Source organism: Harpegnathos saltator, unplaced genomic scaffold (assembly GCF_003227715.2).
Source record: "Harpegnathos saltator strain DR-91 unplaced genomic scaffold, Hsal_v8.6 scaffold250, whole genome shotgun sequence".
NCBI classification, from domain to species: domain Eukaryota; kingdom Metazoa; phylum Arthropoda; class Insecta; order Hymenoptera; family Formicidae; genus Harpegnathos; species Harpegnathos saltator.
Genome location: NW_020230040.1, coordinates 294,333 through 319,857, shown reverse-complemented (window position 1 = coordinate 319,857; position 25,525 = coordinate 294,333). Strand labels below are relative to the sequence as shown.

General features: G+C 44.7%; 2 protein-coding genes across 2 annotated transcripts in view; both read left to right on the top strand.

Moving 5' to 3' along the window:
• The first annotated feature begins 167 nt into the window (after positions 1 to 167).
• On the top strand, positions 168 to 3,331 carry cin (Molybdenum cofactor synthesis protein cinnamon). The gene is made up of 10 exons (XM_011155111.3): positions 168 to 386; positions 597 to 748; positions 845 to 1,032; positions 1,101 to 1,314; positions 1,470 to 1,745; positions 1,805 to 1,871; positions 1,994 to 2,384; positions 2,494 to 2,633; positions 2,715 to 2,902; positions 2,978 to 3,331. Exons 1-10 carry the CDS (start codon positions 356 to 358, stop codon positions 3,209 to 3,211), a joined length of 1,881 nt encoding a protein of 626 aa, XP_011153413.1. The 5' UTR covers positions 168 to 355; the 3' UTR covers positions 3,212 to 3,331.
• Positions 3,332 to 7,647: 4,316 nt separating this feature from the next.
• LOC105191595 (atrial natriuretic peptide-converting enzyme) overlaps positions 7,648 to 25,525 on the top strand; it is a 71,691-nt gene continuing 53,813 nt past the window's right edge. Inside the window, exon 1 of the mRNA XM_011155113.1 lies at positions 7,648 to 7,915. Within this exon, the coding sequence (XP_011153415.1) occupies positions 7,819 to 7,915 (97 nt within the window). The 5' untranslated portion in view covers positions 7,648 to 7,818. The remainder of the gene's footprint in view (positions 7,916 to 25,525) is intronic.

Here is a 25,525-nt window from a genome sequence, read left to right as displayed (position 1 = left end):
ATTTGATACAGTAGTATCAAGTATAATAAGGTTGTTTCTCTACATTTGAGAATATAAATGTATATCCCATGTTGCTTCCCATATATTATGGAATTTGAGAAAGAAAAATTTATTGAGAACACATCCATAACGTTTCTCATACAAATTAATCTAATTTGTGATCTTCAGTTATCACATCCTTATCTCATTAACGATTTTATTGTTATATCAGGGACCAAAGTCTCCGATATCTAGTATGTCTTTTGTAGTTTGTTAAAAGTCATGGCTTAATGATATATATGTTGAAGAGGAAGGGGATTTTATCTCAGTCTGTTCTCAAACATAGAGTAGAAAGGAGATTCAAAACGAAAAAGAGATGGCACAAATAACATTTGCAATTTTAACTGGTATGTACTACAATATTTATGCTTCGTATGAAATATATCGTACATGCATTAATAATTTCCAGTTTAATTAAATTTTATCAGTAAAATATTACAACGTTGATGAATATTTTGATCATATCTATTTAGAGGTTAAATTCGACTGCATGCTTGTTTAATTATCAATAATCTTGTATGAGAATTAATTATTCTGATATTTTTGTTATAATTTAGTAAGCGACACTTGCGCAAAGGGTGAGAAAACAGACAAAAGCGGTCCTGCGTTAAAAGAACTTGTCAGTAACACAAACACTAAAGTAGGAAGTATACTCAAAGGAAATGTTATTTGTGCAGCAACGGTGCCAGACGAAAAAGATATGATAGTGGTAATTAAATAATTTAAATATGCTTATTTTTTTCTCTCTGTTTCTTTCTCTCTCTCTTTTTCATATTCTATATTTTTCATTCTGTACTTAATATAGAAATACTTAATTTCTCGGAGTGACAAGTATAAAGTAAACGTTATTCTCACTACTGGTGGTACTGGAATGTCTAAAAGGGACATAACACCCGAGGCAACTAGAAAAGTTCTTGATAAGGAAACTCCTGGAATGGTTACAGCAATGTTGATGGCAGGCTTGAAAAATACACCAATGGCTATGCTTTCTCGGTATAGATTTATTTCTGTTCACTCTATAGCCTTTAAGATCATAGCCTTTACAATTAATGCATTCTCAGAGCTGTATGTGGAATACGAAATAAGACGTTAATTATTAATTTGCCCGGTTCACGTAATGCTGTGGAAGAATGCTTGACCGCAATTGCACCTGCGATACCACATGCAGTAGATTTGATCACAGATAGGAAAGCATTAATTGCGGATACTCATAAAGTTATGGAACATGCAGATACATCTTTATTAAGTCAGCAGACTGGCTCTAGCTCAACCATGGTAAATTTCTTTTTTATATTATATTCCTCAAAATAATTAAATAATCATCAAAAGAGCTAAAATTTTATTTAGTGCGATGCCTTAATTGTTTTGAGTAGTGTAAAAATAATTAAATACAAAGATTTTATGAGATACACAATAAAAAATACTTACAGATGGTTTGTAAAAATGTTGTACAACGCAGCAGACAGTCTCCATTTCCCATGATTACAGTGGAAGAAGCACTAGAGTTAATACATAAGAGTGTACAGGTAACAGAAACTGAAATTGTGAATACGGAAGATGCGCATGGCAGAATATTAGTGAAAGATATACATTCCTTCTGTGACTTGCCACCATTTAAAGCTTCCATTAAAGATGGATATGCAGTATTGGCAAGTGATGGGAAAGGTACAAGAAAAGTGTTATGTGGTGTAACAGCAGGAACTGAAGTAAGTTGCAATAATAGTCCGGAGACAACGAATACAAACTATAATGGAAAATTTTTCAGCCTTTTTCATCTTTGCTTACAACTGGTACATGTATGCGCATAAACACTGGAGCACCTGTACCTGATGGTAAATAACCATAATAAATAAAAATAAATCAGTATTTTTATTACTTTTACTATTGATACGAAATGTATAATTTATATGTACGTTTTAGTTTTATTTTTTTATATTTCTCTTTCTGGTGACAGGTGCAACAGCAGTTGTGCAAGTTGAGGATACAAAGCTAATATCAGAGAGCTCTGATAAAACTGAAGAAGAAGAAATTGAGATAATGACCGAACCGATAGCAGGACAAGATATTAGACCTATTGGTTCCGACATAGAAAAAGGAAGTTTAGTTATCAATGCGCACACTATTATTGGTGCAACGGAGATTGGACTTCTGGCAGCTTGTGGTGCTAAAGAAGTTACGGTTACTAAACTTCCGTCTATAGGTGTATTATCCACGGGAAACGAGTTACAGGATATCGGAGAACCATTGAAACCAGGATGTGTTTACGATAGCAATAGGATAACCTTGATCACATTGTTAAAAGAGAACGGTTTCGTAGCATTGGATTTCGGAATCGTGATTGATGAGTGAGTACACCGAAATTTGATGTGATTGACACTCATGCGCACGTTACATTTACTCAATTTACACAAAATTTTAAATTTTAAATACTAATATCCCCATTATATTTTTCAGAGAAATTGTTTTGATATCTAAGATGCAAGAAGCTTTGCAGAAGGTAGATGTACTCGTGACAACAGGTTCTGTATCAATGGGCGATAGAGATATACTGAAACCTATTCTGAAAGAATATTTCAAAGCAACAATATATTTTGGTACTGTCTCATTTGATCACATATTGACGTAGTAGTTCACGTAGTATAGCATAGATTGTTAGAACACTATATGTGTTTCAGGTCGCGTAAATATGAAGCCGGGAAAACCAACGACGTTTGCAACGTGTACGTTTAATAATAGAAAAAAGTATTTCCTCTGTCTTCCGGGTAATCCGGTATCCGCTGTTGTTACCGCACGTTTATTTCTTTTCCCTCTTTTAAAAGAGATGTGCGGTGATTCATCAAAACCCATCATAGTACAAGCTAAGGTTCGTAAGATCTTCTATTTAAGTAGGAGACGCTGAAAGACGCGTATGATTATAACATTATTATCGCCATTGTAGTCGACATCGTCGTATAAATTGGACCCGCGTCCCGAATATGCGAGAGTGATTTTGGAATGGAATGACAACAAAACAGAACTGCCACTAGCCTACAGCACAGGAAATCAAATAAGTAGTAAACTACTTAGTTGCAGAGGCGCCAATGCGCTTCTAATGCTGCCGGGACGAACGGAAGAGAAAAAGATGTTGGATAAGGATGAGATTGTACCAGCGATGCTTATTGGATTTCGATAAATTTTGATGTTCACAACAGTTATTATTATTATATATTATATATTATTATTATACTATACAAGAACAGTTATTATTATTAAGGATTTGCATATGTTTATACTTTGTTAAACATTTGGGAGATGGTATATAAATAAAAAAATATATATGAGGTGTACAAATGAATAATCCAATTTTTTCAGCTACATTCAAGGTTTATTTTAAAAGAAAGTAAATTAAATTGTTCAAAGTATTCGCCGTTGCTTTCTACTTTAAGCCATCTTTCAGGCAGCTGATGAATTCCATCTCGGAAAAATGTTACGTCTTCGGACACGATAAAGTCGTCAAGCCATTTTCGGATCTCATCCACTGATTGGAAGTGCATATCGGACAAGGCGTGTTGCATCGACCGGAACAAGTGATAATCGGATGGAGCAATGTCTGGTGAATACGCCGCAAGTGCTGCAAGACGTCCCAGCCAAGACTCATTATGGTGTCTTTTGTATTGGAAGCAATGTGTGGCCTGGCGTTGTCATGCAACAATTTCACTGGACGTTCTCCTTTGCCAGTATACGGGCGTTATCGTTCCAATTCTTGACTCAAGCAGATTAATTGACGTTGGTAGCAGTCCGCAGTAATTGTTTCACCCGGTTCCAACAACTCATAATAAAGCACGCCCTTGATATCCCACCAAATGCCACCAGAGAAGAACCTTCTTTCCGAAGCGATTGGGTTTTGCGACCAATTTTGATAATTCACCGGGATTTACCTATGACTTTCTGCGTTTCGGATTGTCATAGAGTATCCATCTCTCATCGCCCGTAACGATTTTCCACAAGAAAGACTTTCGACGCTGCTTATTGAGAAGAGAAAGACACGCTGCCACTCGTTGATTTTTGTTGGTTTCAGTGAGTTCATGCGGAACCCATTTTCCTTCTTTCTGGATCTTTCCCATCTCATGTAGGCGTTTGGAAATCGTTTGCTGCGTTACTCCCAACTGTTCTGCAAGCTCTTTTTGCGTTTGTGCCGAATTCTCAGCGAGCAGTTCCAAATCATCATTATCGCACTTCGGAGGGCCTCCAGGGCGTTGTTTGTCGATTAGACTGAAATTACCGTTTTTAAACCGCTTAAACCAAAATGCACACACATCGTACGATACAACACCTTCGCCGAAAAAGGAATAAATCGATTCGTACGCTCTTGCAGCATTTTTTCCTTGTTGGAATTCGTAAAGAATGCAATGTCGGATATGCACCTTATCTGTTGCTATTTTCGACTGTACTGAACTGAATACTTTTGAAAGTTATGTTGGGCCTTTCGCCAAATTATATGTTCTTTTTAATAGCCTTTTTAATATGTCAACATTGCATAATCACAAAAGAGCCGGAAAATCTATTCAATTTAAAATTGATTTCATAACTGCTTAAAATAATTTGGATTATTCATTTGTACACCTAATATATAAAATTTATAAAATAAAATCCTCTAGCACAATATGTGTATGATGTACATATAAAATTTAGGGTGCACTAAGATGTGTGTGTGTACAATTTTAAAGAAGCGACAATTTTAAAAATTGCATGTGTCATTTACATTTCTTAAAAATAAGTGCTGCATTGAGTAAATGAGTGAATGCATTTTATTTTAATGCAGGCGTATCAAATAATCATAAATATATTACTTCTGACGATTGTTCAACGATATTTCGCTATCGCACAAGCGCGAAAATTATTCTCGACACTCACTTTCAGCGATAATTCGCGCACGTGATTCACTTCTGGCGAATAAAATTAGTGCGAAACGATTTGTCGAATACAAACTGCCGCGCCGCAGTTCATTTCGCAACCGACGAAAACGGCGACCATTACGATCTTGAAATTTAACGGTCGCGTGTACTGCATCCGGCGCTTCGAAACATCATTGCGACGAGATACTCATTTTTGACGACGATTTAACGATATTTTGTTACAGTGAACGCGAGAGACTTACTTTTGGCGTAGCTTGGTGATAATTTGTGACTTCGCGTCCATCGATAAGTCGAAAACTTAAGTCAGCTCGTTTGAATTCTAACCAGCCACAACAACTCAGCGAGTGCACAGACACTATTCGACATTCTCGATCGCGAGACGCTCACTTTTAATGATAAGTCTTCTATATTTCATCAAGAACGTGTATAATTTACTCTCGGCACTTCTGGCAATAACGTGGTCGCAGTCGGGATTCATCCTCAATGAATGAACATCGCGAAAACTCGAACGGCTTGTCGGTTACAAACTGCCGCCACTACTGCCATTCCAATTCATTGAATATTGCAACGATTGAGATTCTCGAATATCACCAATGTATTCGATATAACGAGTGGACCAATCACAACGACGCATTTATATACGACAATCGAGCTATCGAAGCTGGGAGAAAAGTTGCAGTATGTACTCCTCCAGATGTCGCACAGTGGCAGTTTACGTTACTTGACGACGCGTTTGAAATTTCTCTTCTCGCCGAAAGTGATTCGCGCGCACGGATGGCTACGAGGAGCATCGAATGGAGTGATTGTTTTGGCGCATTAATCAGTTCAGGTAAGCGCAATCACATGCGACATATACTTCGTTAACTGCGTCGAGGAATTTGTCGCGATATCAACGCTCGATATCAAGCGACAATTTCATCGCGGCAATTCTCGCGACGGCTCGAACGCGGGTTATGGCCGCTCTGCTTCGCGTTTCTTTTTCACATTTTCACGTGCCGAAGGTGCATTTCGCGCGCTAACGAGTATCAGGAATGCCGGATTGTGTATTTATGAATATGAGCGGAACGCGTAACCGCGCGTTCGTCGCGTTCCGCGCGAGTGAAATTAAACGTGATATCTTTCAGATGCGCTTAACCAGTGATGTTCAACGCTCGTGTCACTTCGATGACAAAATGGAGGGAACTCTTCCGCTTCTACTCGACAAGAAGTATGCCGTTGGATTCGGCGCTCGTATCAGGTTCACCTGTTTTTGGTGAGTTCATGATCGTTTTCCCTGATAGCACATGTTCTCCTGAGGACATCCTAAGGACGTCCTGAGGATGAAGAAATATCCCCAGGACGTCCTCAAGACGTACTCTGGACGTCCTCTGGACATCTGTGCTATTAGGATTCCTTGTTTCATGCAATGCTGCGTCGAAGATAGATCGCTGTTACATCGACGAGATTTTCTATAAAAGATTATCGAGACTTCAGATAGAGATTCGTATATGCGTACGAATGATAATGAGGTATTTTGCAAAATTATATAATTTATGGCGTAACAAATGCATAAACATTTATACGGAGCATTATGATAATGATAGATCACAAGATTTATTGCATTAGAGAAGTTAACAGTATGAATATTACTCCGCAAAATCGTTGGTCTTTAATAGTATTTCGTCGGTAAATGTCTTGTCGACAATTTTGCGCGGTGTATCTACTGTCGGCTACTTTATAAGTTATCGACGTATCCGAAATGTATATGGCCGAAATATATTGCTGTTTTGTATAAAAAATAAAACAAGCCCGTTAGAACTCTTTCGGCATGTTTGCATTAGAACAATTAACGCAAAACGTGTCTATTATCTCGTGAAACATAGTACTTTCTACGTAATTCTATTTCCACTGTAATTTCCACATTCACGACTTTTTGAATTTTCGGGAAATTGTATAGATTGTCGTTCAGTGAGTTGAAACGTAATTTAATCCTGGAAATTTTAGAGCAAATATAAACAAAGATCTGGGGATATAAAATTATGTAAGTTATTGCCTATGTTTTATATTTAATATTGCGAATAGAAGTATTCTACTATTATACGTACTCGTAATATAATATATAATAGTAATTTACTTTTTTTTACATTGAAACTTAAAAAGATTTGTTTTAGATTCATTTTTAATATCAGTTATCTCAATATTCTACCCGTATATAATGTTTTTGTTCTTAAGCGACGTATTAATTATATAACTCACTCGACTGCAGCTCGAGTAAGTGCGATAAGCACAAATTAAATAATATGAGTAAATAATAGGATTAACGAATGAGTGAAACAACAAAATTTCCTTCTTATTATCCATTTATTGTTATATATATATTTTTTTGGAAATTTCAACAGGGTCGGGAGATCGAGAAGATTGCAATTGTGTGTGCATGGAAATAGCGCTGTCCACCAGTGGGAATTAAAAGTTGGATGTGATGTGGTAACAACAATCCTTTAAATAGAAGTGAGAGAAAACGGCGTTGTGGAAAATTCTAGGCGGGACTTGCGGAAGATTTCGAAGGTACTATTTGTTTTGATATCTCGGACGCCGCGATTATGTGCGTATCATTGTTCCGACGGGCGATAACAGTTAGCGCTCGTAATCTCGCCCACTGTTTTTGCCTGTTTATGTTGATACTCTCGTGCGTCGTATATTTGTCCTTGACCGCGTCATTACGTATTGAGCCGAGGAGCAACGCACATACCGCGACGTGAAGCACGAATTCTCGAAACATTTAATCGGACATTTAATTCTGTTGATTTCCAAGACGTTTAATCGGACTCTCCTTGGTGTCGCATTCGTTAACACACGTTCCTCGCGATCGAATTGTATCTACGGGAGTGTCAGTGCCAGTGCCAGGATGGAGTATCTGGAGCAGCCGGGAGCAGAATGTTGGGTCGAGAAGACAGGACGGATGACGTGGAATATCGGGAGAAGGATACATCATATACTTCCAAGTATGTCAAATCATTCATTTTACTTCGATTTGAACGACGTTTAATAAACGTTGTCGAGAGTGAGGAGATATTCCGAATCGAAAAATTCAGGCTGATATTCGTAATTCTTCATCATTTGATAAATAATAAGAGTTTTTAAATCTCTGATCTTTCGTAAATATTTCGCATCCGTACGAATACACCATGAATATAGTATTGCAATTAATTAATTATTCTCTTGATTAAAGATTCTAAGTAATTTGCTGTAAATATGAACATATGATTGTAGCTATGAATATCAGTTTTCAGAATCTAATGTAAATTCCATATAAATCTGATTTTTATGTTTAATTATTTGGGACCAATCGTCCCATTTTGATTGCAACTGCTAATGACTTTTTTACCTTCGGTTTGTCTATTATAGTACCGAGCTAAATGTATATCTTTCTTGGTACGCAGCATTATTGAATATATTGTTATATTATTTATTTTTACAACTTTTTCCTCATCTGCGGTTAAAAGAAGATTATGGCAAAAAAATAATTTGACTTTTTTTACTGATACATTTATTTATTCTCTCATAAATTCTTGTCAGATTATTTAATATTTATCGCATATATTTTATATAATAACATATAATCAATACGCGTAATACATAATATATAATAAATATGATATTTATCGAGATTGAAAGTAAAAATCAAACGCTGGTAAAATATTAAGATAATCAGGTATTAAATAATTCTGAATTAAATCCTTCAAGACTCAACGTGGAAAATTTCGCAGTAACTATTTGTTGTATCCAAGTAAATTAATATAATTAAGTAGCCTGTACTTTGCATCTCAAGATTCTTCATTAGTCTTTCAAGTTCGATGGAACTTGCAGGTAGAAAACGTAGAAACTAAATTTCCACTCGGAAACTCTCTCATGAATTAAGATCACGCAACTTTCGGCCGTATGTAAACATACGCCGTTCACGGATCCATATTTTTTGCAGATTTTTTACAAATCGCTGATTTTACCGTTTGTCTAATTTTAACGCGTTCGGGTGTAAATACAAGCAGACACAAGTTGGCAATTGCTAACGCAGACTAGCATTATGCAAATGCATCGAACGAACGATAGTCGAGTGTATGTACGTGGTGGATGAGCAAAATCGCTTATTTGACAAACTTGTTCCGAAGCGAATTCGATTAGAGACTCTTGTTACACCGGGTGTTTTAGCAAAATGTAATCCACGAACAGTCGGCGGGTACGTGGGCGACAGCAATAATAATACGCGGAGAGAGTTCGTCGACGCGACATTTGTAGAGTCGGGGTGAACGCGTATCCCAGTTACGCCGTAGGGAGAGTTGGCACGTCAGTTCGTTCCAACAACCACCTAGAGGAAACCTAGAGCGAAGACTATGAACGCGCGCGTTTACAGAGCTTACGCTCGAGAACGTCGGCCTACAGTGAATATTGCTCCGGTTAAGTTACAATCGCGACCGTGGAAGACATCGCACGTTCATCCTCGACGAGGGTGGCTTCGTTCTCTTGAAATAATCAATATTGATATTCATAGAGTCCTGAATATCAAGCTACGGTCAAGACCGTGGTAGAATCGAAGTGATCTCAATTATCTGTGGATTAGTTTGGCAATTTTTCGATGTTTATGTCACGCCTCGGGGAGATTAAATTTTACTCTAGACACTCTCGAACGTAACGTAACGTGAACATAAATGTGACATACCGATTATCAGCGACATCGATCGCGTGCCAATGAGTGATAGTCGGAAATTAAATGACAAACTGTACACGCGAGATGTGGTAGACGTTGAGAGATACCATAATTGGAAACATCTCGACGAAGAATATTTGGAATCGTTTAGGGACGATGTACTAAATCCTCTCCACTAAATGCGCGGTTTACGTTATTCATTATGTTATTTCTTTGTTCGCGACGGAATGCTTATCTGCTTGATTACAACTATGTTGGCATACCGATGAAAACGATCAGAATGATCTAGAATTGATAACGAATAAATGGCAAGAAAATATTCGATATATGTAGCAAAATATAACGGGGTAAGTACTATTGTATGCATATGTACACACACACACACACGCACACAAATTCAGTTAATGAGTGCAGTTAAAAAAGATCTAAAATTGAACAGCACATCGAACGATGCAATTACCGATTAATTATCTCTATTTCTTCATTTTAAGTAAAAATAACCGATATATCGATAATGATCTCAACATTTAATGGTATGCGCATTTGCCTCTTATTTCGTCTCGACTCTGTATTAATTAACTGCACGTGCGGCTTTGTGCTTCCCACAGCGGCTGGGGAATTAAAGAGAATTGATAAAACCTGGTAATATATAGGTGCTTAATTTTGTAATCAGTATCTCTACGATACTCTCTGGCACGTTTTTCTAATGATAAAAGCCAACATGACATCTTCTCTGCGAAAGCGTTGCATCCTGCTTGTATAACCGCGCAAATTGTGCCTAATGCGTCTGCAGTTCCTCTTAGAGGGATTACTCGATTTCAATGACGATGTCGATTACGGTGACGCAATAAAACGGTACTTCACTTGAAGGGTTTCATTGCCGCTAGAGTCTCTTAATAATTGCTAGATTCCAATTAAATTCTCCGGGTACCGTCTGATTCATTAGCATGGCGGTGCGCCCGCGTCCTCTCTCTCTCTCTCTCTCTCTCTCTCTCTCTCTCTCTCTCTCTCTCTCTCTTTCCTCCCCGCGGCAGTTAAAATTATTCAAATCCAGAAGTCTCCAAAGAGCATAGGTAATCTTGCGAACTGGGAACTTGGGCCGCGGTAACACGTGCACTTTACGGATAATTGCATACGGGACTGTTCTCGGGGAAACTCTCGTATATCCTCCACCATGTACCATCTATCAAGGTTACCGCGAACATATCTAGAACCGATAACAGAGCGAGCACACAGCGCGAAGGATCCGATGTAATATATCTCATTATTTTCCCTTTCTTCATTTCCTCTCGCCCGTATGTCGCTCAGTTTCGCAAAAGTCAGGGAGTTCAGAGACGGCTGTAGACCACGGCGGAATTCGGACTAGCATGACGATGAAAAAGGGGCCGGCTTTACTTACCTACGGTTTCTCGCCGTCGGCGTCGTGCGGTTTAATATAGCCGCGCGACAGCTCCGCTAAAACAGTCGCGCTTTCGGTGACGCGAGATTTACGTCGCGACGTGTAATTGCGATTGAGCGAGAGACGAAGACGTCGCCGTCAAACAGACGATAGAGAAAGAGCCGAGGATTCGCACGTGCCGCGCGATATCGTTGTGACGTGACGTTACAGACGCACATCATAACGCGGGGTATTAACCGTGCACCAAGTGCGTTTGCGCTTCTCTAATGTCGATATCAGGGCGGCGCACGCCACTGCCGCGTCATCGCATCACACACACACACACACACACGGCCGTCTGTCTGTTAACGTCTGTTAACGACACGTTAGGTAGGAGACGAGCTTACAAAAGATTATGCTAAGTACATACACGCGATGCGCGATACGCGCATCTCGAAGTCGTCGAAATTGTAATTTATTCAGCGAATACTTTCTTATGTACGATGATCTCGTATTGTAGAGATGCGCGGATCACTCTCTCTCTCTCTCTCTCTCTCTCTCTCTCCCTCTCTCTCTCTCTCTCTCTCTCTCTCTCTCTCTCTCTCTCTCTCTCTCTCTCTCTCTCTCTCTCTCTCTCTCTCTCTCTCTCTCTCTCTCTCTCTCTCTATCTCTCTCTCTCTCTCTCTCTCTCTCTCTCTCTCTCTCTCTCTCTCTTTCTCTCTCTCTCTAGCACGGTCGATTCGAATCCTCTTTGCAGCGCGAAGTACATTCATCCGTATGTAAGCATATATGTACGTACGTACGTACGTCTTCGCTGATATACTACTATCCGTATCCTCATTATACACGCATGCACGTACACCTGCGATCGTGAGGCTTGCGTGTTGGGTAGCAACACGCACATATATACGTGCACAACGTGCACGTACGTGTGCCGATTAATAAAGGTCGCACGTGTGGAGCGAGGTGGGAACGGCGGAGGTATGCAAGTAGCAGCGGCTACGTCATGTGCAATTACGATACACGCGCGTACATACGTACATATTTACGTATGTAAATTGAACGCGCGCGAGACCGCGGGGCTTTTATCGAATCCCATTTAACCGGCGGGCGCTGTGCATTTGTACAATTAACGGGACGATATGACTTCCCGCCGAACTCCGGCGCCTGTTCCTAATTTCGGTCGGGTAACGGATCGGGCGACGATACATCCTACGCGTCTGGCGCGCGATCAGCGGTCAATTTATCACTATCGGATCCGCGTTTGGTACGCGCGAAATACGGCTGCCTTAAATTGGAGCCGTCGGAGTTGTTTGGAAAGTTCGCAGGCGCATTTCGTTCGGCCTCCCTCCCCCGCCGCCGCCTGTCCCAGCGCTCGGAACTTTATTGAGGTGAGGTGACACCCATCTTTTCCGAGTTTTTTTTCTCTCTCTCTCTCTCTCTCTCTCTCTCTCTCTCTCTCTCTCTCTCTCTCTCTCTCTCTATGTGACAGCCAATTTTGAGTCAATTTCGCGACGCTGAGGCGACTCTTTCTTGAAAACTGCTCGCACGGGATTTGGTGAAAGCAGCTGCGCGGATTTTCAGCCCCTCTGCAACCCCCCCCCCACGAACGCATTAGGGGAGTCAATTGTTTTAATGTCGTTTCGCTGCACCTGCAGCTGCACGATGTTTTGATGATTAAATGTGGCTGCGATTTAGATGCTAGGCGCATTTACGTCGCGCTGTAGCCGTGCTGTAATGGCTGTTAAGCTGGGAATTTATCGTCGGCTATTATCATAAAAATATATCAGCTGAAATGATAATTTTAAATCAGGGGAGCAATTGCTTTAAATTTATATCCGAGTACGTTTAGGCACAGGAGCTGGATTAATTGCTCAATTGTAGAAATTGTTGGTTGAGCGCCTTCGTCAGCAATCGCGACTTGTCTCGCACGTGTTGTGCTCCCGCGGCTCCCGAAGGGAGTAACGCTCACATCTCGATCTTTTATTTCTTGCCGTTTAGTCGCGCATTAGCGGCTGCCAAGCAGCGAATCGATTTCCGTCAGATGTCTTTCGTTTTCCCTCTCTCGAGAAATTTCTTCCCTTGGCCGAGTCGATTATATTCGTCACAATTATTCCTCCATTTGTATAAATCTCTCATTATATCGTTATATCGTTTTGTACTCGGTATTATCATAAAACAAATTCAATTTTCCCCCGCGTTCCTCGATAAATAAGAAAGACCCGCCCGAATTAACATTTCTCCCCCCCCCCCTCCCCTCTCTCTCTCTCTCTCTCTCGCTTCGTCCGCTGTATTTTTCAGCAACGTCGCGAAGCGAAGTGAAACGATCCCCAAACGAGACAGTCGTTGTCGTCCAGAGTACCGATGGAATGATCGAAATAAAGGAAGGTTTATTTCGGAATAAAAGAACGTTTATTCCGCGAGCAACACGGCCGGTTTAGGAGGTAAAGGGGTCACCGAGAAACGAGCGCGTTGCATATCCGGATCACGTGCAAATACGCGGTTTCGCTCCGCCCGATGTGTAGTAGAATTTTCAAACTCCTCTCGCGGATCGCGCCGGAGGGCTTCGGTTTGCCGATACGTAGTGGTTAAGCCGATACCCTTCGGGGGAGAAATCGAAGGAAAAAGACAGCGTGTCTCTCGCGCTTGAGACTCTCAGCACGTGCAACCCTCGTACGCACGTACAGGTTCTCCTCTTCCCGCAGACGCCCCGACGGCTACGCGGCTGCAAAACGGTCTCGTGAAATTCAAACTGGATTCCATATGTTACAAATATACCGGCTCTCCTACCGCAGAATTCGGGGACAGATGTCTGCCGTTCCTTCTCCCCTGTCTCTGCCGCGGCTATCTTTTACATCGTTCACTCGCACCGCTGGATGTCCCGGAATTTACGGATAATAGTTGACGTCGCGTCGCGTCGTCCCGCGAAGAGATTTGCATTCCGTCACGGTAAACGCCGGGGGATTTTGACGCATGCCGGTGCACTGGCACTGAACAATCCTCTCTATTACCGCAAAAGTCGAGAGAAAAAGTTCTCTCTCTGACGTAATACGAGAAGAAACGGCGGGACGAGCTCGGCTTGATCTGCAATTAAGATGTCCCCGCGAATCGTCCCATCCACGCGATTGATGAAGATCTGGTCTCGCCGCTACGCGAGAAGCTTCAAAACATCTCCGTTTCATACTTTGAGTTTCGCTCTTGTGCGCGTAATATGTGAATATTGGTGGGTGACTCGGTAAGTTGTCACATAGCTCGTTTTAAAGTCCCGAATGACGAGAGGATAAGCAAACCGGACGGTGGGTGGAGTTTGTTTCCTTCCTGGAGAATTTCGTTAATAATATCACGGTTAATAATATCAAGAAAAACGCGCGCGTGAGAACTTGGCCTCCTCGGCATTGCAGAAGCACGAAATTCCAAAATTCCGCGAGGTTAATATCCACATTGTTTCCGTTCACTTTCCACCGTTATTATTATTATGAAGATGAGTGTCGGCATAATTAGCATCGCCGATCGGAAAAAGTCGGGTTGGATAAAACAGATAACTCGATCGAGCCCTTTAGGAACCGCGAACGCGGCGGCTGGTGGCTGAGCGGGTAGGCTGGGCGGGCGGGCAAACAAACAGCTGGAATTCATTATCGGTGTGTCGACGGGTGCTTCGTGGATCAATATGAGCTCCTGAACCTTCGTTTCCTTTCGTCGTTTCCTTGCTTTCAAGAGGGAAAAAAGAGACAGAGAGAAGGAGGGAGGGAGAGAGAAAGAGAGAGAGAGAGAGAGAGAGAGAGAGAGAGAGAGAGAGAGAGAGAGAGAGCCCGAGGAGGGATAAGAGAATGCCACCTGCTTTAATATACACGACGAAATTTCGAGACGCTACAAATCGAATCTTTCTTCAAGGCGGATATAAAGCACCGAGAAAGGTAACGACGAGGAAGATGGCTTCGTTCGATGTAATGAGCGTAAGCCGCGTAGAATCGCGTTTCATCGAGTGGTAAACGACGCGGGCGAAGATGTACGGCCCGACGTTGTATACATCGCGCAAGCTCTTTTATTGTTACACACAGGAAAAGGAAGCTCGCGCCAAAGGCACCCCTCGTCTCATCTCGTCTCTCTCTCTCTCTCTCTCTCTCTCTCTCTCTCTCTCTCTCTCTCTCTCTCTCTCTCTCTCTCACCTCTCCCTGCTCCTCCTCATCCTCCTCCTCCTCCTCCTCCTCCTCCTCCTCTTCCTCCTCCTCCTCTTTCTCCTCTCTTCGGCTTCTCCATCGTCTGGTCTCGTTTCTCTCTTCTTCGGTTTCTCATCCCTTCGCGCACGAGCGCGCGTGTGTGCTCTCCGGGCTTTCCGCGCGATAATGTACCCGCTTGGATTCGACCACAAGGGCGTTAGTCTATGCCGTAGCCTGCCTTTCACGCGCACCTGCTCCCCCGTAGCTTTACAAATCGGTGTCCCGATTTCCCGCGGCGTGGAAAAGTCTCCTCCCATCTCCGGTCTCATTTAGCGTCGGACCGAGTTACCGAGTAGCGCCAATTCTGTGCTTTCGCGTGCACGTTGATAGCGCGACGTTGAGATTTCGTATAGACCTCGCGCGCGTGTGTGTGTGTGTGTGTGTGTGTGTGTGTGTGTGTGTGTGTGTGTGTGTGTGTGTGTCGTAGCTAGAACAGATTAGTGGTGGCTTTTATATGAAGGAAAGTAGGCGACGGTCTCCGTCACATTTCGAAGGGGGAGTCTTTCGTCCGTCGACTGATCCATAGCTTACAATCGATTATTGCCACAGGCGTCGTTGCGTGCATAATCATTTGGACTTATAACGCAAGGCACTAACGGCATAATCAACTCATCTTATTCATGCTATACACACACACACACACACACATCGTCCATGATTTCAGCGGCGGTATCATGGTTAGGAGGTACACATGACGGGCACTTTATTTACACACTCGTTACACACTCCGTACTATGCGAACGTCATATATCCGTCAGGCTCAGCGCGATGAATTCGCCGAAAGTAATTTCCGGTGGGACCGGTTGCGTCTTCATTTTTGTGGAAATCTCAACTGGCACGTGCCTTCACGCTGCCCTGCGCTGACCTAACGCGACGTTATAAATACACAGGCGACTGGCGGGCGAGCGAGTTTCGCTTTTACTGCACTTTTCCGAAAAGCGCAGCGTCCATTATTATAGTTTGTCTGCACGCGACGTACGTCACAGTGTGCTCGAGCTTCTGCGAGTTATGAAATATTGCGAAACGCCGCGGCGGGAGAGCGCGCGCGGAATAGTAGGTCACAAGTGCCTACCAGCCACGGCCGCGGAGACTACCCTTACGATAAAAAGAGGCAAAATCCACCTCGGAATTTCGGCGAGCGAGCGAGAGCAAACTTTTACGGCAGGCGCGAAGAAAAATGTCCCTGTTTTTTGTCGGCGTTATGAATTATTATCTCGTCGGGACGGGACGTTGGACGCGACTCCCGCGCGCTTCCTCGCGGTCGCGCTTCCGCGCTTCCTCTCACACCAATGGACCGGAAATTGGAGGTGTCCAGGAGGTGCCAGGATGGAAATTAAAACGCGCGCGACGCCTGGCTCCGAGCCCCGGATCGATCGCGCGCGTCGTCCTCGGTCGGTCTCACTTGGTCGAAAGCATCTCTCCTCGTTGTCGTTCGTAATGATGAAGCTGACGATAACGCGGCCGTGTATGAATAGTATCGTGTACCGTATAACAGTGACGTATATCTGCGTGCGGTGCACAGTGCGTTAGCAGCGTTGCTTCGCCTTGTCTATCGGCTGCTGTGAAAACTGCCAACAGCTATGTGTGTCCTCGGACAGAACTTGTCGAGAATAGATAAATCGAGACAATTTGGAAACAATTCATTATCCCCTTGATGACGAACGATATCTTCGAAATGAGGAGGCAGAGTTTGAGCGTTTTGTTTTCTTTTTCTTTTTATAATTCCCTTTGATCTCTTTATATTTTTGACACGTTGATATCACGCACACGTAGCTGCTGTGAAAACTGCCAACAGCTATGTCCTCGGACAAAACTGGTCGAGAATAGATAAATTGAGACAATTTGGAAACAATTCATTATCCCTTTGATACGAATGATATCTTCGAAATGAGGAAGCAGAGTTTGAGCGTTTTCTTTCTTTTTTTTTTTTTCCGTAATTCCCTTTGATCTCTTTATATTTTTGACACGTTGATATCACACACACTAGTAGCAATGTTGGAACCGATCGCGTTAGATTTGTCTTCGACATTAACGATAAGGGAGATCTTTTTACTGCGAGAAGTCTTGCGATTTTTTGAACACCCCGTACATCTCGGGCCGCGGTGTGTTATTTTCGCTTCAGCGACGATGCGACGCAACGTCCATTCTTCTTCCGAACGATCAGGTGGCGATGTGGACACAGCGACCGATGATCGGAGAGATGACGGTGTTTAAGAGAAAAGACACTTCTCTCATTCCCAGCTCTAGCGAGCGCTATATTGAGAGGGTTCATATCCCCGCTCAATTAATCCTCCACGGATACGGACGACTTGTGTGTCTCGGCCCAGCCCTTCCTGGAGCCTGCTCGATCTCGTGAGATTTCCAAATACGTGACTTCAGGCGAGCTTGTGTCCTTTGAGATCAAGGAAGACACCGAGCTGTTGCCTCCCGACTGTGCCGAGATTGACGAGAAGCGAAGACGCAGCGTCGCGCGCCACTAAGCGAGAGAATAAGAATCTCGTTAATTTACTCAGACCAACTGAGAGAGCAAACGTCATTCACGGCAAAGGCGGCTTCTCTTCGAATTTTACGTACGTACTCGCGCGCCCGCAGCTCGTCTCGCTCCAATGTCGATTATGCACGTGATTCCAAGTATCGTCTTACACGAAGTATCGCCGGCGCATTCTCCGTATCGTTACGCGACACTCGATCGCGCATATTTCGCATAAAAGTTGCCCCGACATATAAGAGGAGCACCGATGCGACGACGCTCGCGCGATAGCTTAGGTTACGTGGCGCGGATATCAGAATCCCGGAGATATATGGTGACTCGTTAACGAGGAGGTGTATATGATATTTCGGTGTCTGCAAGGAGGAGGAGGAGGAGGAGGAGGAGGAAGAGGAAGAGGAGAAGAAGGAAGGGAAAGGCGGGCGCGTGCCTTTCCTTACAAGGCCATATTTTATATCGCCTACCAACCTCGCCGCGGTAACTGGCATCTGACTCTCGCACTCTTCCTCCGCTCGTCGTGGCATCGACGAGGCACGGCGGCGAGGTGGAGGCACGAGATGGAGTGCCGCGAAGGCGGAGCGCGGCGTAGATAAGGCAGCTGGGAAGGGACGAGACGGATAAAGGGAGTCGGAAATATCGAAAGGGAGGATATACGGTGAGAATTAACTCGAGGTCACGCGGGGACCTTCTCTTCCGTGTTCCTCCGCGAGTCCTCCAAGGGCGCGACGGGCGAGATTGAACGCGGGAAAGGGAGACTTCGCACCGCGTCGTGCCGTGGTGTGGGTGAATTTCTGATTGTTTTCCGATATCACGGCTAACCCTCTCCGAATGCCGAGCCACGCTCGCCCCAGCCGGAGTGAAAATAACGAGTGTCCAATTAACGTGCTCGATGCGTGTCGCGCATCGGCTGTTACAGCGCCAGCGAAAAATTGCATCCGCGAAATTGCGCGCGAGTGAGAGTCGCGGCTCGCGCGGCGTCTGCAAAGTGACGCTCTTCAAACATTCATTATCGTTTATCGCTTATCGGCTTCGTTATCGCTTCGGAGCACCGCTCGGCGGTCGCACGCAACGTTACATCGACACGCCTCGTTATGTCATTGCGAAGAAAGAAAAAGACAGAAAAGAATAAAAAAGCGGCGCTTTGACGTTATCGTATCGCATCGTAACGCACGCTGTCGTAACCCGCGACACGATTAAAGCGTGCTGTAGTCCAATCGCGGCTTTTCTTTAAGCGCTTGAAAGCATTTGCAGCGTCTAACCTGGATCATGGCCGGTGTTTCTTTATTCCTCATTTCCTTCGAGTCCGCGCGAGAATGGGATGAAGAGCGGAGACAGCGAGCGGAGGGGGTTATCCTCTCGACGTTCGCACTTTTCGCGAAACGCCCGCGCAGGCTCAGGCTCTTAGTCTAATCCAAGCGGTGCGTTGATCTCGTAAACGGCCCCGTAGAGCCGCGCGAATTTACATTTCGGGACGAGCGCGTGAGCTTCTTACCCCTCCCCACCCCACCCCGGTCGTTCTCTCTCCGTGCGACCTGACGAAATAAACCGCTCGATAGTCACCTTGCGTAGCGATTCCGCTCACGAATTCCTGGCGCGCGATGCGACACCAGACGAGGATCATGCAATTTGCCACGGGACAGGTACAGAGCAGCGCGCATTAATTGAAGTGGATGGCTCTATTGTATCGAGAAGCTTTTGCCGTCAATAGTTAAAGCTAGCGCTCCCATTGCTGCTCTTTTTCCTCAGAGTTGCGTAATACCTCCCTGTATAAAAAAAAAAAAGCGATAACGAAGCGCGTTGTCGAGCGCGCTAGTGGAGAAGGGTATTCGAAAAGTCGCGTTGCAATCTTACGAATTATCCCGACGTATGCAGCTGCGCGGCAAGATAGGATTTGCGTCATTATGCTAAGTCCTTAAACGCGGGAGTCATTAGCGAGATCGTATCTCCATACAGAGTACTCTTGGCGGTACACTCTGAATACGATCGTCCTTAATGACCGAAAATAGCGCGGCGCGTCGGCGCGCGCCGGTGCTTACCTTATTGCGTTATGGTGGACCTCGAGAGTCTCTCGCTGTGTAAGAATTTAGTCATTTAGGTTATCAGGTACACGTGCGCTGCTAATTATTAGAAACTGAAGACTCCTCTCGCGAAGGAGGGCTTAGATACGCGCGCGATATTGACTCGCCGTGTTTACATTTTCCGCTTACATTTCTGCCCCGTCTGCGCGCGCGCGTGCGCGGCTGTGCTGCGGGAAGCGCAGAAAAATCTGCCGAGCGCAGGTAATCCGATAGGACCGCAATATCATCGTTGATGGTGATAGGGCGGGAAGTAGATATAGAAATGAGGCGTGCGAGATGGCACGCGCTGGGACAAACGGCGACAATGTGCGCTTCGATAAGACGCTGAGACGGCGAATGAAATTCGCGATCGTTATGCATAAGCTGTTAGACACGCAACTCGACTTTTGAATACGTTTAATTTGAATCGTCGTAGGTGGCCACCTGTTGCGCGAAAATATATCTGTATTGTGTGTGCGCTAACTACTACTTCTATATGCTCTCTTACCCTGGGTAAAGAGCAACCTCCTATTCACGGTGTACTTAGTTCCTGGGCGCGATCGAAGGGAGTTACTTATTAGGCTGCTGAAGCAACCCAGCGGATCTCTCCGTGCGCTTACTCGCGTCGTTATAATCGTCGCACGAGCAGAATCGTCGGCAAAATTTATAGAGCTCGCACTTTCGAGTCGAGCTTTCAACGCTAGCGTTAGCGTCTCTATCGCTCTATTCAACCTGGCATTGCAAATAGTCCTCGTTAGAAACGTAGCGTTTCCCATTAAACGAGGAGAATTCCTTTCGTCGCAATATCGCGTTATTATTGTACCGCGCGTATTCTTTATAATATTAAAATTGATAAGAAAGCTTAGCAAAATTTACTCACTTTATCACGAGCCAGACTTGCCATGTATCCATCATTTTTGAGCGGCTAAAGAAAGCGGCTTACATCGAGATAATTTTTTCGCTTTCGTTTAAATTCATTTCGAACAGGTCGAGATGAGTAAACGTCTATTTTCTTTTTATTAAGATAAACTTGGTGAAATTACTTATCGAAAAAAGTCGAGGAGAGAATGAGCTTGGAATATCCTACTTACTTTTTATATTAATCGTACAATCTCTGGTGGACTCCCCGTGGACTCGTGAAAACGTTATGAGGTAATAAAGGTTCACGTTTTAGCAAGGAGAGTTGAATTCCTTTGGATTACTATTTTCAACAAACCAATTAATCAACAATGACAAATATTCAACGAACGCGCGCGGGCGAAGCGAGAGAAGATGCGCTGCGAATTTAACGGGTCGATCCTTTTTGATTCGGGCGATTTTGTCGGAACGAATCTCTCGGCCACGATCGATGTGGGACGAGGAGCGCATTCGTTTTCCAATAGGTTAGTTCAATTTATAGCCGTTCGGCGCACAAAAGCATCGACGAATTATCTCTCTCTCGCCGTCGGATGCGTTGACGAGTCCCTCTGATATATGCGCGCTTATACCGACTATATCTATATAGACGGAGAAGAGCGTAGTTTGATGCGATCTACCGAGAAAAATCACCGACCACCCTCTTCTCCGAGTCCCTTCGAGTTTTAATCTGTCGTGGGACAGAGGAAGGGAGGGAGGGAGGAAGAGAGGGAGAGATAGAGAGAGAGAGAGTGAGAGAGAGAGAGAGAGAGAGAGGTCGTCCCAAATATTTTACCGATTCTATGAGAATTCATTTCGCGCCAGCTTGCTGACAGCACGATTATTTCCTCGAGAGGAATTCAATTATTCTTTTTTGTCTGTATGTAACCTTTAAAGTTATCGGGAAATGGAGAAAAGCGGGCGGTATTTCAGCATGGAGCAGATCGGTAGCCGGAAAGTCCGGAAATCGATTAATCTTGTTGAATTAAGAAAGCTTCGCGTTGTCGACACATGAATTGTCGCGTTCGCTCGGATATGATAAGAATATACGAATTATCTAATAACATTCTGCGCTCATGAGAGAGAGAGAGAGAGAGAGAGAGAGAGAGAGAGAGAGAGAGAGAGAGTATGTGTGTGCGTGTGCGTGTGTGGGAAGGTAACTCGTCTCTTCCCTGTTTCCATCGAAGAGCTCATTTTCAAAATTTTAGCGAGTAACGAAACGTTTAAGAGACACAAACGATTTTCCCAGCGCATTTTCCCCCCCGGCGCGTCTCCTCTCCCATTTTTTTAACCGCAGAAATATCAGACATCGTGTTTCATGCTCGTACAAAGATACCCGTAAAGAGGAGCTCGAACAAAACGAAGTCTCTCGGATTTCTCGGCGGTACTTTCATGGCCTCAGAGCCTTCGGGAATCCATTCTCAATCGAGAAACGGCGGCCGTGCTCGGCGGACGAGCATCGTTCGAATTCTATAAATGCGAGAATAGCCGATATACACGCGTCGTCGCGTTTAACGCGGCGGAATCAGTCAGCCAATAATGGAATTTACATCGGCATCGATGAGAGAGATGGAAAGCCGAGCAAGAGAGGGGAAGGCAGAGGGACTGCGAAAGAGACACAGAGAGAGAGCGAGAGAGAGAGAGAGAGAGAGAGAGAGAGAGAGAGAGAGAGAGAGAGAGAGAGAGAGAGAGAAAGAGAGACAGACAGACAGAGAGCGAGGAAGGGAGAGCGAGAGAGCGAGCGAGCGAGAAAGAGAGGGAGGGAGGGAGGAAGGGGGGAGAGAGAGAGAGAGAGAAAGAGAGAGGAAGAGAGAGAGAGAGAACGAGAGGAAAAGAGAGCGAGAGTGCGAGAGAAAGAGAGGAGACGAACGGGAGGGATGAACTGCCGTTGCACAACATAACACGATGTAATCTGCTATCGCGATGGATAGCGAGCGCCGGTCCATGCACCCATTTGCGCTGGCACCGCCGTGGATTTGGATGAATCGATATCTCTACGACTCCGTTCCTCTCTCGCATCTCCTCTCCCGGTTTCGCCGTTGCTCTCGCTCTCGTGTTCATCGCTTGCCCGGTTCGCCGATAATCCACCCCCTCCCCACTTGGTCTCTGTGTCCCCCTTTAGTGGTAACGGCCAGACTATTGGAGCCAGGGCGCCGGCTAGTCTAGCCAAATAAAAGTTGGAAGTCGTCTGCTCTGTACCGAATAACACCCCACACCAGTCCTCCCTCGCTCAGGGTTTGCTCGCGACATCATCCGTCACGGTAGCGATATTTCTCTCTTGATTATTTCTGTCGTGATTCTTTTTCTCCTTTTTATCACTTTTCTTTCTTTCTCCTTTTGTTGCCCGAACGTTGCTCATCTTCACGTGTCGGTAGTCGCGATAGAACGGGTTGAAACGAAGCGGCGAGAGAAAGCCGATACCGAAGTTGGAATGTTGCGTAAAAATTGTATCAAAGCAGCGACGCTCTCCCTTGGTCGCTAAACATTTTCGAATATTGACGCTTCGTCTCTCCCGCAGTAGTTAGATATCGATGGCTCTGGTTATTCAACCGGCATGCTTCATTCCGGAATTCGGTGCTCGCCAACACTCGTGCAACACTCGTTGGCTGGCATCGCCCCGTCTGCCCAGCCGTCGCACACGCCGAGGAAACTCGCGAAACTTCCCTCGGCTGTGAACTAGCCCGCTTGTAAGCGGGTCTGAGATCAAGTACGGTGCGGCTTGATTGAATTATGTAACGCGCGCGACGAGGATACCGTAGTTGCGCGCGATCTGTGATGTAATGAAGTTAGTATTGTTAGGTGATAAAGGGCTGCAGTTGTCGCACGTTAAAATTACATTTCTGATATCTCGATATTATGTAATGTAATAAGGAAGAGGAGTCCGAGTCGGAGCTATACGGAGCTGGTCGGAGAGTTATCGATCTCGGCGATTCTAATCGCGTTGAATAACGCGATCGTCTCTGGGAGAGCGGTTATAAATTGTGTGGTTAGCTTAATATCGCGATGTGATGTGTGCATACACACGTTCACATCGGCGACTTTATACTCGCTCGGGAGGTATCAGAGAGGCTTTATATACGGGAAAGATATTAGATATTAAATGTTCGTTCTTGCAATTTTGATCCCTTCTGGCTATGATTAGTTTGGGAATGAGAAAGTCGCATCTCCGTAAGGAAGAGTTCAGCTCTCTCTCTCTTTCTCTCTCTCTCTCTCTCTCTCTCTCTCTCTCTCTCGTCGCAATTAAAGGGAATGAGCCGAGCGCTGTCGTGTATTAATCGCGACACGCCCTAACTAGGAAGTCTCGATTTTTCTCTCTCCTAAAGAAGCGAGAGGCTGTGCGAGAGTCCGCGAGCGTATGCGAGCGAGTCTTCAATTATCAACGCTTGTCTATTCGTAATATTCAGGCGAGATAGGGTAAGGGGGAGGGGGCGAACGCGTTAGAATGGAAAAATGCTACTTATGCGGAGCATTTAATAAGATAAGATGCAATAAGAGCCTCAAAATTCCGGCGGAGATTCCGAGGCGCTATTAAAGCCCACCACTATTAAAGCGTACAGTATAGGGGTATTCGCTTATAACGTGCTTTTTAAACGCGCCTCGCAGCTTAAAGCGCGACAGCGTCGCTCCGGCTCTATTTGTCGCGGCAAACATTTATTTCACCGTCAGCTTTGTAAATCTTACTCCGAGAGCTGTCCGACTGCGCTGTCTCTCCTTAGCGCGCTGCTCTCGCGCCGTTTCCCTTTCTCTCCGTTCCACCGTCTCTCTTCGCCCATTTGTCTTGGCATTTTTTCGGCGACTCTCTCTCTCTCTCTTTCTCTCTCTCTCTCTCTCTCTCTCAGCCAAGAAACCCGCTTTACGGTGGGATTTATCGCTCGCGATCAATCATCAACGCCGGGACCTGTCTTAGACGCGAGACACCGAGTCGTGTCCAATTACGGGAAAGTTAATTCTTCACGTCGATAGCGATCTCGCTCTCGTCACGTTGATTTCCACGGGCGTGCAGCGGAGATTTTGCGAAAAATTGCAGCTCGAGAATTTTTTATCATCCCTCTATCGTCGTTGTCGTCGTCGTACGTGCACTCGATGGTCTTACTGTCGGTCATATCAGCTGCTGCGCTGGTCTTTCGCTTAGTTGCTGTTTGGGAGACCGAGCGGAAAGGGGCGGAAAAGGAAAAGAGAGAGGGGGAGAGAGAGAGAGAGAGAGAGAGCAGCATGTTTGTACACCGCGTGTCCAAGATCGAGTCGAATGGCGGTCAGAAAAATAAAGAAATACCGAGAAGTTTCGCCGGTTTTTCGTGATTTACAAGAGCCATATGGACGTAGTAGACTACAACTTGATAGAACGCGAAATTCTGGGGCGGTACAGAAATGACCTAGATTCATTTTGCAATATGCCACCGCTACGTCGATCGATATTAACATTTTTCGGCCGAGACCGTCGACTGCGTCGAATCAGCTTGGATCGCGCGGCTAATATTCGAGATTATTAGGAAATTTCGAATGGTTCGCGCTCAAACGAGAAACTTAGGAGATCGACGGTCGTACACGCGGAACGCGGAAATTTCGCCAGAGCGGCACGCGCGAGGCTATGAACGAGATTCTATCGATACGTTTATCTCCGAGATTTATCGGCTGATATGGCCCGAACCGGCGATCAAAATACCGTCATTTGCACGAAATGAATTTAGCGAAGCGAGCGACAGGTGCGGTTGCAAATATCCGTGGTTGTTTCTGCTCCGTTCCCCGTTTTTCGTTGCGTCTCGTCTCGTCGAATCACGAAACACCGACGCGACGGGACGCGTAACTTCGGCGGAAGAGCAACTTTCGCAAAGGCAGACCGCAGCGGGGAATTACGTTATATTTGGAATTCGCACGA

Bases quoted from the DNA above. Each gene is read 5' to 3' on its own strand.
- cin (XM_011155111.3), top strand. From the start codon at position 356: ATGGCACAAATAACATTTGCAATTTTAACTG. The intron at 1,746-1,804 runs GTAAGTTGCAAT...AAAATTTTTCAG, and splicing joins GTGTAACAGCAGGAACTGAA to CCTTTTTCATCTTTGCTTAC. The intron at 2,634-2,714 runs GTACTGTCTCAT...TATGTGTTTCAG, and splicing joins CAAAGCAACAATATATTTTG to GTCGCGTAAATATGAAGCCG.